At 39.9% G+C, this 13,237-nt stretch overlaps 1 protein-coding gene across 1 annotated transcript; it reads right to left on the bottom strand.

Moving 5' to 3' along the window:
- Nucleotides 1–11,503: 11,503 nt before the first annotated feature.
- On the bottom strand, nucleotides 11,504–11,999 carry LOC308243704 (NADH dehydrogenase [ubiquinone] iron-sulfur protein 5-like). The gene has a single exon (XM_080659419.1). It carries the CDS (start codon nucleotides 11,944–11,946, stop codon nucleotides 11,623–11,625), a length of 324 nt encoding a protein of 107 aa, XP_080515545.1. The 5' UTR covers nucleotides 11,947–11,999; the 3' UTR covers nucleotides 11,504–11,622.
- Between the last annotated feature and the right edge of the window lie 1,238 nt (nucleotides 12,000–13,237).

Consider the following 13,237-nt stretch of genomic DNA (forward strand, 5'->3'; position numbering starts at 1 on the left):
AATCGCCTTCTTCCTATCCGCTCTTCTTCTGGGCTCGCCGGGTCGTGGTTCGCGCTGATAGGCTGCGGAGGCCATCGCCCGCCCCATCTCTGATAGGGTAACGTGGAAGCACGAGACGAGGCTGCGTCCGCCGGTTGTGGAGCTGTCAGGGTGCTCTGTGCGGCCGCTGGCGCGGGGCGGGGAAGGCGGCCGGGAGTCTGGATGGCAGCCGCCGAGTCCGCATGCGCAGGGTGCGAAAGCCTTTTTGGATCGGTCCGGCGTGCTGCGTTAGCAAGGAGGAGGAGGATGTCAGCCATGCGAGGTTTTTCCGGGGTGCTGTTTGGAGAGGAAGGTGAAGCCGCGGCTTCGAGATGAGAAGGCGAAACCTCCTCCCAAGAAGGGAGCTTTAAAGCTCCTAGAATGGGCTGGTTACCACGAGGAATCACAGAGTTCGCTACCTGCCCCTGAGCATCTCGGAACAAATAACAGACTGAACTGAAAAAAAAAAAAAAAGCTCCAGAGAAATGGTCAGGAGAAGCTGGATGAGCTGACCGAGGCCAAAGCATTTCAGGGACAACCAGAGAGAAGTACACATTACTGACCTAAGCCACCTATTGAGAATGGCTTGGAAGTTTGGGGACCTTTCCCCACACCCCGACTGTCCAGTGGACCAGCGTGTCCAGAAAAGAGAGCAGAATCCTGGAGCGGTCTGTGAAGAAGACACCAAGGAGGTGCAGCAGCTAAGAGAGCAAGGGGCTCTTGAGAGTGTGGCCAAGGTCAGCTATAAGGGGAAAAACACCTGTTAAAAGGGATCATGCATCTTCTGCTCATCAGAGGAGACTCAATGAAAGAGATAAGCTCTTGAACAAGATAAAGTTCAAGTTACTTAATTTGGCATTTTGCCTGTTCACAGTCATTTACTCTGACGTCTCCAACACGCACACTATACCCAGTGGTGTTTTACTTGAAGTAAAACAGTAATGCTTTTCTGTGTTAAGCATTGTGAAGTGAAAACATATACCTTTATCAATGAACTAGAGGCTGGGTGCACGAGATTCATGCACTGTGGTGGTGGTTGGCGGGGGGAGGGGGGCCTCAGTCCCGCCTGTGACCTCTCTCAGTCCAGGAACCCTGGTTCCTTGCCGCCCACCTGCAGCAGAAGCAGGAGCTTTGCTTCTAGCTGAGCAGTGCTCCCCATGTGGGAGTGCACTGACCCCCAGGGGGCAGCTCCTGCGCTGAGTGTCTGCCCCCTGGTAGTCAGTGCGCATCATAGAGATTGGTCTTTCTGCAGTTGGGTCAATTTGCATATTAGGGTTTTATTATATAGGAGCATATGTATTTGCTACTTCTGTGATACTTCACACTTTTAGAAGAACTCAAATTATAAATAGCATAGTGAATTCCTGTTTTCTCTGAAGCTACACTAAGGAAAGTAAAAGCAGAAAGGCTTCTATTCTAAAGGAACCTAGTGCAAGGGAAATGGTTTCGAGGAAAGAAACAAAACCCAAGTCATTGTTTAGTTGTGGTAGAAAGTAGTATGTGTATAATATAACTAGTGGCCCAGTGCATGAATTCGTGCACATTGAAAAGAAATTAACTAGAAGAAGTATTTTACCAGTAATATTGCTTATTCGCCCTTTCTCTATAATAGAAGTGTCAACCAGTTTCAAGATCAACAATGACAGATGGAAACACACACATGCGATTGGCACCAGCAAGAGCTTTATATGTATCGCGCATGCATGAGTCAACTTAGCCTTTTATAGATATAGAATAAACTTGCTTAATTAGACCTGCTTTCTGATTTAGTTAAACTTTTTCCAGCCCAGTGAAGCACCCCAACTTCTCTTTCAGGTAATTGTCAGCAACACAGCAGTAAACATCAACATGAAGCAGATTATTATTATTGTACATCACACAAGGAGAACAAAGGGTAAAATATTTAACTGCAGCAGTATTTGACTATATTCTGTGCAGTGAGAAAACCTGAAGTCATTTTCAAGGCCCACCATTTCTTCTTTTCAATCGGGTCAAGTTTCTAAGCTTTCTAAATCTTTGTTTTACAGCTAATGAAAAGAAAATAGGATTCTACTGAGTCTCCCATCTACCAACTCCAGGACTTCTGTGAGGATCAAATGAGATGAGGCACAGGAAAACACTTCACAGACATTTGGTTACAGTGTAAAATGTTTCCACCTAGCTATAAACCAAGTCGTGTTCCTGGGCTGAAGAAACTCCAAGGAGGCTAGTCCCTAGGGAGAGGAAGCCGGGTGTTGCTACGTGATGTCATTACCCAGATAGACACTTAGCATATTAGCTTTTTATATAAATACTAGAAGCCTGATGCACAAAATTCATGCAAGAGTAGGCCTCCTTCCCCCGGCTGCCAGCACCAGCTTCCCTCTGGCACCTGGGACCCGGGCTTCCCTCCAGCACCCAGGACCCAGGCTTCCTTCGCAGCCCCAGCTTCATTCGGAAGGATGGAAGGACGTCTGGTCTAATTAGCATATTGCGCTTTTATTATTATAGACTACAGGCCCAGTGCACGAAATTCGTGCATGGGTAGAGTCCCTAGGCCTGGCTGGTGATCAGGTCCAATCGGGGCCTTCCAGCTGCCAGCTGGGGCCTTCCTTCCAGCTGCCAGCCAGGGCCTTCCTTCATTCCACGTCACTCCCTGGTGGTCATCACACATCATAGCGAGTGATCGAACTCCTGGTCAAACTCCCGAGGGGACACTTTGCATATTAGCCATATATATATATATATATATATATATAGATAGATAGATAGATAGATAGATAGATAGATAGATAGATGTTGCCGAAACCGGTTTGGCTCAGTGGAAAGAGCGTCAGCCTGTGGACTGAAGGGTCCCGGGTTCAATTCCGGTCAAGGGCATGTACCTTGGTTGCGGGCACATCTCCAGGGGGAGGTGTGCAGGAGGCAGCTAATCGATGTTTCTAGCTCTCTATCCCTCTCCCTTCCTCTCTGTAAAATATCAATAAAATATATTTTAAAAAAAAGAAATTAGGCTATTAAAAGGGAGTTTTAAACTTACTATTTTTTTATTTGTAAAGATATTTTTTATTGTTGATAGTATTATAGATATTTCCCCCTAAACTTATTCTTTAAGAAAGAGGAAGTCACCAGAGGGTTTTATACAGAAATCTGTCATTATTGAATTTAAATTTAAAACAGATTGTAGAACAAGCATGTCAAACTCAAAGGCTAACACGGGCCAAAAAACAGGGTTTAAGTTTATGTGGGCCGCAAAAAAACAAAAGCTTCAAATAAATGTAGGTTTATTTCAGTAGAGACATGCTGAATACAAAGGGCTGAAATAAATGAGTAATTGTTAACATAAAATAATAGAACATTTTAATAAAAATTAATATCTTTTCTTGAACATTAACTTACCAGACACTGAATAACTGCACAAATTAATAAGCATAATGCAAATAAACCTATTTTTCTTATTCTCTGAAAGTGAAATATTTCCTGTTGTGCACACCAAACAAGTCAGTCCAAGACTAATGATGTGGCAATCTGCTGCTAAAATATTCACTGCTAGTATTAGTGGAGAGAAATGGTGCGCCTGTGCATAAGGCGCATAAGAGAAGTGAATACAACACGATTACAGTAATCAGTCATTAGTGAACATTGTAGTTTGTTATTAATAACTAGAGGCTGGTGCCCAGATTCATGCACCAGTGGGGTCCCTCAGCCTGGCCTGTGCCTTCTCATAATCCAGGACCCCTCAGGGGATGTAGTAGTGCACAAGCAGCAGGCGGCTGGGGAGGAACCTGAGCCCAGGCTGGGCATCACGCCACTCCCACTCATCCCAGCACTGCTGTACCTGCTGCAGCCCCTTGGTAGCACTGCTGCAGAGGCGGGAGAGGCTCGTGCCACCGCAGCTCCCTCTGTGGGAGCTCACTGACCTCCAGGGGCAGCTCCTGCGTTGAATGTCTGCCCCCTGGTAGTCAGTGCACATCATAGCAACCCGTCGACCAGTCGTTCGGTTGTTCAGTTGTTCGGTTGCTTAGGCTTTTATATATATAGATTATGTATAATAGGATATTGTAAAAATTAAGTTATGAAATTTTTATTAAAACGTTTCTTATATATCGTTATATTGGCTGGGCAGCAAAAATATTCATTGTGGGCCGCATGTGGCCCACAGGCCACGAGTTTGACATATTTGTTGTAGAGGGACCAGCAGTGTGCCCAGTTAGGAGGCTATTGCAGTAGGCCAGGTGAAAGATGATGGTAGCTTGAACTATGTGGTAACTACAGAGATGGGGATGCAGAGAAGCAAACAAATGTGGCATGTATTTTGATGCTAATAAATGGGATTGATGGGAGTAGGACCAAGTGACTTACCAGGTTACCTTTGTTCAGTTAATTACTCTCTAACTGCAATACAAAAGTATAGCCTAAAATATTTTTATACTAATTAGGCTCTGGAAAAACCAACTGGCAAGAGTACATAAAATATAAAAGATTCACTTATTGGACTTCTATTACAAATTCATAGCAATGGTATGGAAACTAAAATGAAAAAAAAAATAATAATAAGCAAACAAAAGGACCTAGCCAGAGCCTAAGCCAAGATAAATATTTCCATGGGCTAGAATGGGAGGTGGGGCGTGGGGAAAACCACAACAAAGTCATGTGTAAGCAGAAGTCAAAGTCCCTTTCTAGGTCTAGAAAGGGATCAAAAGTAATGCAAAGACAGTCTCCTATTCTTGGTGCTTTTACCTCATTTCTGGTAACTCCCAGCAATCTTTGGTATTCCTTAGCCTATAGCTGCATCATTCTAGCCTCTGCCTTCTCCTTTACATCGATTCTTTGGTATGTCATCTCCAGTGCTTCTTAACTAATTACATCTGCAAAGACTATTTCCAAATAAAGTCACATTCTGAAACTGAGTGGACATGAAATTTGAGATAAGGAGCATTAACCCAACAAAATAATTAATAAATAATCTTGAAAATTAAAAAAAACACAACTAGTCCCTGAAATTAAAATTAAAAACACACCCTAATACAGCACACACACACACACACACACACACACACACACACACACACACACGCATGCACACGCGCGTGCGTGAACCTAATGGATAGAATAAGATCTAGAACACAAAGTGAAAGAATTAATATTATAATGCCAGGAACCAATTCCAGCATGCAGTAATTACAAGAGTTTCACCAAAACGTTGGTGAAGCTTGGGAGGCTCAACAAGGGTGAGCCACAAATGTAGTTTACCTGTTGGAACGCTAAAAAGCATATCCCCCATGCCTGAATAGGATAATTGTTAACTGCCAGACAGCTCAGGGCATTTTATTGCCTCCTGTTGGCCAAACACCTGAACAGCTGTAGGCTATTCCCCAAACTGACAATGCTTCTGAACCCTACCCTTTGAAATACCCTTTGAAGTGTATATCTCCACCTTGCCTTAGGACAAATTGTGTTAATAAATATAGCACGGGGTCCTTAGACAAGGAGTAGTCTTCAGTTCCTTTAGCTGAAGATCCTCTGACCCCCAATGCCTTTCAAAATTATCTTTCATCCTTGGACTCCTTCTTGAATCTACGCATCAGCCCCTTTCTCCAGATTGCTGAACCCTTTGTAACGCTGGGACAAGAACCCCGGCATTATAAGACATTTTAAAACATATTATTATTAAAAAAAACTCTTAGACTAAGCACACACAAAAATCTTAGTTATGATTAGAAACCCTTAGAAAATATGAGTAAAATTTTAACAAGTTTTTGTCTAGCTCTATACAAAGAGAGAGATGATGCTTTATCTAATAGCTCTATACAAAGAGAGAGATGATGATTTGCCTATCAATAGGGAATTTTTTCAAATGTATGGAACATTTACAAAATCTACCAAATAATAGTTCACAGAGGAAATTTTACAAATTCCTAAGAATTGTTATCATACATTTCATGTTCTCTGAACACAATGCAATTAAATTGAAAGTCAACAATAAACAGATTTTTCCAACTCATGTGCTTGGGAAAAAAAAAAGTATGTCTCTAAATTAGTCACAGTAAAGGCAAAATCATCACAAAAATTCCAAATTATGCAAAACTAGATGATAATGAAAATGCTATATTATAATGTGTGGAATGCTGCTAAAGCAAGTAGTTAGAGGGAAACTCATAGCCTTAAGTGCTATGACTGGAAATAGAACCAACAACTCTCAGTGCATGGGACGATGTTCAACCAATTGAGCTACACCAGCCAGGGCTCAAAGCATCTTTTAATGAAATACATAAAATTAACATGTAGATGAAAAATCATTTCAACAGATTCACTCTTTAGATAAAATACAGTGCTCATTAGTGTTTAAAAGAAAAAATCTCAGAGAAAAATGAAAACAAACTGCTTTAAGGCAGTAATCATTGGTATTTATCAGAATTTCTATTTTGAGGATAGTAGTGTCAAATCAGTATTTCCTTCTCTCCTTCTTGGAAATCACCCAAAGCCAAAATGATAACTAAGAGAAAAGCAAAGTACAACCTCAGCAAAATGCAGGAGACTTTTAAAACTCCAATCCCCAAAATAGAAGGGATGACAATCAATACAGGAATCAAAAAAAGGATGCCTGCTAATGCATTTTTTTCAGAAAAATTCAACAAGATTCTTCTCCAGGGTTAGAGGCATATCCTGTAGTGAAAAACCCAAATTCCTTGTTTGCAACCAGGAGAATGGCATGCACTGGTTGGTGACAGAAGCTTCTTAGATTGGTTCCAAAAAGCAAAAAAGAGAAGAGAAATTTTATGTGATAAACAGCCTGTCTCCCTTTTCTGGAGAAATAAAAGCTAGACTAATTCATACAAAAACTTAGATCAGAAGGAAAATTGTAGTTGGTGTGGAACACAGCCCGATTTCTTCCTCTATACAAACTTCCTACAAATGTAGTTTTAGGAAAAATTCTCCTTATTCAAAGATAAGTAATTTAAAATGACAAAATTGAATGGCCAATAGCACATGAAAAATTGCTCGACCTGATTTGTCACCAGGAAAATGCAAATTGAAATAATAATGAGATACCACTACACACCCTCTAGAATGGCTTACAATGAAAAATAATTGACAATATCAAGTGTTGCAAGCATTTGGAACAATGGTAACTCTCAAACATTGATGGGAGCGTGATATGGTACAACCACTTTGGGAAATTGTTTTGATAATGTGCTCAAAGTTAAATCTTTATTTACTCAATGACCTAGAAATTTCACTGAGGTATTGATCTTAAAGAAATGAAAACACATGTTCACAAAAGGCCTATACAATAGTTTACAGAGCAGCTTTCTGTATAATAGTCACAAATTGAAAATGCTTCATTCTCTACAAACTTTGATAAATTCATCCATACAATAATTTTTAAAATGCAAACACATACTCTGATTTCTCTTCAAATCGCATAAATCTTTTGCCTTTTTAAAAATGCAAACATAACACTGAAATGTAACAACAATGCTAATATACTTAACAATACTAAACTGTACACTTAAGAGTAGCTAAAATTGTGACATTTTTATGTATATTTTACCACAACTTTAAAAAATAATAAAATTATGTACTGTATAATTCCATTTACATAAAGAATTTCAAAAAGAGCTAACACTAATCTATAGTGACAGAAGTCAGAATAGAAATTAGTTATGAGTTGGGAGTATTATCTGTGAAGCAAATAAGGCAGCTTTCATATTGAAATTGTTCTATATTTCGCCGAAACCGGTTTGGCTCAGTGGATAGAGCATCAGCCTGAGGACTGAAGGGTCCCGGGTTCGATTCCGGTCAAGGGCATGTACCTTGGTTGCGGGCACATCTCCAGTGGGAGGTGTGCAGGAGGCAGCTGATCGATGTTTCTCTCTCATCGATGTTTCTAACTCTCTATCCCTCTCCCTTCCTCTCTGTAAAAAATCAATAAAATATATATTTAAAAAAAAAAAGAAATTGTTCTATATTTCAATCTAGGTGATGGATCACAGATCATTATATATTTATGTGGTACATATACTGTGAAACATATATATACATATACACACACACACATATATATATGGTGTACACATAATATTTAGCACTTTCCTATATATGTATAATATATCAAAAGAACAAAGCAGAGATAAAGAGCCTAGAAAAGAAATGAAGAAATAAATTTAGGACTAATTGAAAGCTGACAAAAGAAAGATGTGGAAGAAACAAAAGTTATAACAATGAGGGTCAAGTTGGAAATGAAAATCCTGCTAACACCTAGTAAGAGAACTAGGATATAGGAATAAGAAAAGTAAGCAAAATGAAATTAAGCAAATGTTAAAAAGATTTCAATTTGAGTGGTGGCTACCTGGGTGTGTTAACTTGTGAGAATTCAACTGAGCTATACATTTACTATTTATGTGGTTTTCTATATGTCTAACATACTTTAAATAAAAATGTTTATTAAAATAAGGATTGACAGAAAAAGAGTTGATGTGGAAGATAGGCAAACAATTTCCAATTATATATTTCAGAGTTTCCAAAGGAGAAAATGGAAACAAGCGAATAAATGTATCAAAATATAATGTAAGAAAAATTTCCAAGAAAAAAGGAGGATTTGAATCTGTACATTAAAAGAACACTTTTTGTACCAAGAAAAATTCTCAAAACTGTCAAATCTTGAAACATATCCAGGTAAAATTAATTTTTTTCTAAATTGTAAAGAAAAAGAAATAATACTGTGGACAGCCAGACAAAAAGTTCAAGTCATTTATAAGAGGAAATAAATTTAGGAGGGTCAGTCATTTCTAAACAGTCAATGCTATGAGACAATTGAGCAAAACTTATTTAAGAATAAAGGCCAGCAGTAGCTGGTTTGGCTCAGTGGATAGAGTGTCAAGTCTATGTACCAAAAGGTCCCAGGTTTGATTCTGGTCAAGGGCAAGTACCTCAGTTGCAGGCTCCTCCCAGGCCTGGGCCCTTGTCAGGGCATGTGCAGGAGGCAACCAATCGACAAGTTTCTCTCACATCGATATTTCCCTCTCTCTTCTACTCTATCTAAAATCAATGGAAAAATATCCTCGGCTGAGGATTAAAAAATAAATAAATACCCTAACCGGTTTGGCTCAGTGAATAGAGCGTCGGCCTGCGGACTGAAAGGTCCCAGGTTCGATTCCGGTCAAGGGCATGTACCTTGGTTGCGGGCACATCTCCAGTAGGGGGTATGCAGAAGGCAGCTGATCAAAACATCGATGTTTCTAACTCTCCCTCTCCCTTCCTCTCTGTAAAAAATCAATAAAATATATTTTTAAAAAATAAAAATAATAATAAATAAATAAATAAAATAAAATCCACATCACAAAAAGAAAAAAGAACAAAGGCCACAGATCAGCAATTTTGGATATGTAGGAACACCAGAATATTGTTCCTATGAGTCATTCCTAAATAATTTTTTGTATTCATATATTATATTTGTCTCTAAGAGAAATGGTCTCTTGGGGTTTCACTTAAGAGTAGATTCTTTCCCACCCTCTTTAATCACAATCCTAAATTTCTAGTCTTCCACCAGATCGGGTTGAATTCATTACTGTCAGAGCCACAATTATATTATTTAGCTGGTATCTTTATCAAAATTTCATTGAAAAAGAAATGTTTTTACACATATCACTTGTTTTTCCTATCTTTTCGTTTTAACATAATTTAACACTTAAATGTTACAAGGATATTCTCCGGACAGATGCCTGCATTGAGGATATTGTAGAAACTGCAGCACTCCTTTTCTACCATGAGGAGGCAGGACACATCTAAGGTTATTACACAGGGCAGGAAGACGCGTGGGTGCCTAATAACATGAAGCTGCCATACAGACCCACACTGCCTCCTTCTGGCCTTCCTTTATTTATTTATTTTTGTTGTTTTTGTTAATCTTCACTGGACTTTTCAACTGATTTTTAGAGAGAGTGGAAAGGAGAGGTAGAGACAGAGAATAACATTGGTTCCCTCCCACATGGATCCAGTGTGCAACTGAGGTATGTGCCCTTGGCCTGAATCAAACCTGTGGCCCTTCAGTTCTAGGGCTGGTGCTCTAACCACTGAACAACTGGATAGGGCTGGCCTGCCTTTAAATGAGACATATTTATATGCCATTGTAAAAAAAAAGTTACAAAGCTAGTACAAAATATCTTCTGAGACCCTTCATCCAGTCCCCAACTTGCTATCCTATATAATAAAGGAATATGCAAATTGACCATCACTCTGCCACAAAGATGGCGGCGCCCACAGCGGAGGCAGGGGTTTCTGTAACACAAGATGGCTGCACCCACAGGGGAGGCGGAGTTCCTGTAACGAGCTTTAACGAGCAATCAGCAGGGACCTGAGGCTTCGCCCCCTCTCACCCCCATGGGCTTGACAGGGGACCTCAGACCATACCCCCCACCCAGGCGCCAGGCCAGGGAACCTCAGGCCACGCCCCTCACCTAGTCGCCAGGCCAGGGGACCTGAAGCCATGCCCCCCGCCCAACGGGGCTTGATGGGGGAACTCAAGGTGTGCCCCCCCCAACCCCAGTGCTGGGCCAGGGGACCTCAGGCTGCTACCCTGATTTGCTTTATCATTCTCTTTCTTTTCTCATTTATTTGGAAGTTGCCCTGTATTCCTAAATACTTCAGTGTGTATTTCCTAAAAACAAATATTTTCTTACAATACCACAATACAACTATCAAAATTGGGGAAATAATATTGATACAATACTCAATACTCTTGTATCAGATTTTATTAAAATTTTGCCATCTGCCCCGATAACGTCCTTAATAGAAAGTTAAAATCCCAGATCATGAGTTGTATTCAGGTGTCATGTTTCTTAAATTCCCTTAATTTGAAACAATACCTCAGTCTTTCCTTGTCTTTTATGACCTTGACATTTTGATGAGTATAGGCCAGTTATTTTGGAAATGTCTGTCAATTTGGATTTGCAAATCACATTGCAATTTTTTATGGTATTTAATCTTCCATAAAAAATGAACATTTTCATTTTCTCAATGAATTTAAAAGGATATTTTAACACCTTGGGGTACATTTAGTTCCTAGAGTCTTTCAGTTCAGCAAGCCAGAACGCCTTCTTAGGGGACTGATTCTATGTCATAACAGCAGTTCAGGTGATATTGTCTTGCCCCAAGCTATCTTTGGCATTTCCCAGGGTGTTTTGTTGTTATCAGATCTTCTCCTGTTGTTCTATTAGCTCTATTGCTGTCACCTCTATGATTAATCTCAAAGGGCAGCCTAATATGCCTATATGCCTTGGTCCACTCAGCTTAAAAAAATACTGAATTTGTTATAAAGGTTCTTTCCTGGAAATCTAGGGCAGAGCAAAACAACTATACCCAAAAGAAAGAAAATACATAAACCTAAACATGCTGAACTATTTTGAGCAGTTTTCTTATTCTTGCATAACTACAATCTATCTATAGATTGGTTTGGATGTTGGAAGTTACTCATAAAACAACTGCAGTCTCCTCTCTCTCTCTCTTTTTTTTAGGATGAAGCAATCCTTTATTTTTAGACACTTTCACAAAGAAGTTGTCAGTACATAAGCTTTCCAGTGGAGAAGAATGAACATGAAAATCAGCCTCCAGCTGCTGCTCTGCTTAGGGCCTTGGGTCCTCCTCCTTGCCCATGTGGTGGGGTGGAGGTGTGTACTTCCCCTCCTTGATTAGCTTATCCCGCTGTTTCATGATGGCACTCAGGCGTCTCATCATTTTCTGCCAAAGCAGACATTCTAATAAATCTTCATATTCTATCTTGCACTCTTTCCATGCACGGATACCACCAATTCCATGTGAACATTCTATCCATTCTTTTTCAAAAGCATGGCATCGAGATGGACTCCTGTGAGGCTGTTCATCACTTTGGATTGACAGCCAGTGGTCTAAGTCAATGCCCAACTTCTTCTGTATATCAAGGAAAGGCATGGCGTCCTGCTGCGGTGCCCTTGTTCGTTCGCTGGCTGCGGGTACACGAAGATCTGCAGTCTCCTCTCTTTGCCTTAGTGCTAGCTGGGTGAATTGTCACATTGAGCTGTTCAAAGTTTTAGCCTGAGGTAGTTTCAAGTTGACACCAAGCAAAATTTTAAATCTTATTCTTCTTTGTAGATCCCAAGTAGTTCTTACCATCTCTGATCTATCTTATAGTTCTATAGTAGATTTTATTGTTGTTCCACATTATTTCCTTTCTTATAAAAGGATTTACATTCCTGGCTGTACCCCTGTGAGTTTCAGTGACTTGCTTTGAGAGTATACTTCCTTTCTCTATTCACATTTGGATTTTATCACGTGATTTGCTTTGGCTAATTGAATGTGATTAGAAGTAATGTAGTTCCCAGCAGAGATATCAAGAGACGACGTTACGATGCAACTATTCTGCCAAAAGAAAAGCATGTCCCAGATAGGGGTTGTTACTTTTATCTGGGTTCTGTAAAGAGACCACATGGAGTAAAGTCACAACATATAACAACTGATGTATAGCATAAACAATAGACTTTTCTATCATAAATATAAAAATTTGGGGGACTGTTTGTTACCTCAGCATGATCTACCATAAACCAAGTAATACCATTTCTGCTTACCAGCCACTGTATATGAGTTCCTGAAATCCATCTTGCTCAGTTGGGATAAAGACTTGATGAGAGAGAGAGGCGGGAGGGATTAAGACCAATTCTTGAACTTTGCCTCTCCTTATCATTCCAAGTGAGAATAAAATTAGAAGGCAGGGGAACAAGAGAGAAGGAAAAACTGAGCAATGGTATTTATCTATAAAAGGAAAAGAATTTATCTCCTTTTCTAAACAACAGTGACTGTCTTGTCTTGTGAAGCTGGTAGGATCCTAAAATCTGGATGAAGAAAGCTAAGATCCCAGACTCTAGATGGAGAAGCTATAGGTGAGGGGGAAAAGAATCTCCCTAAGAGAAGGAAATACAGATTATTCAAAGGGATATAAAGGTGATATCCTTTCCTCTGCCTTGTCTTTATCTTCAAATCTTGAAAAGCAGCAGAATACCTTTCTCAAAGACCAGGCCATCAAATGGGTGGTAAGGGGGTAAGTTGATGCTGTTCAGACTTGACATCTGTTACTCATCTGCTCAGAATATCCTTCTTTTGGGAACTATCACTCCCTGCATGCAGTTTTGTTGGGTGCTGTACCATTGATGGGTATCTCCATCACAGCCCATTTTGCTGCTACTGATACCATTATAATAACCTGGTT

The sequence above is a fragment of the Plecotus auritus genome, assembly GCF_963455305.1.
Source record: "Plecotus auritus genome assembly, chromosome: 3".
In the NCBI taxonomy this organism is placed as follows: Eukaryota; Metazoa; Chordata; class Mammalia; order Chiroptera; family Vespertilionidae; genus Plecotus; species Plecotus auritus.

Bases quoted from the DNA above. Each gene is read 5' to 3' on its own strand.
- LOC308243704 (XM_080659419.1), bottom strand. From the start codon at position 11,946: ATGCCTTTCCTTGATATACAGAAGAAGTTGGGCATTGACTTAGACCAC.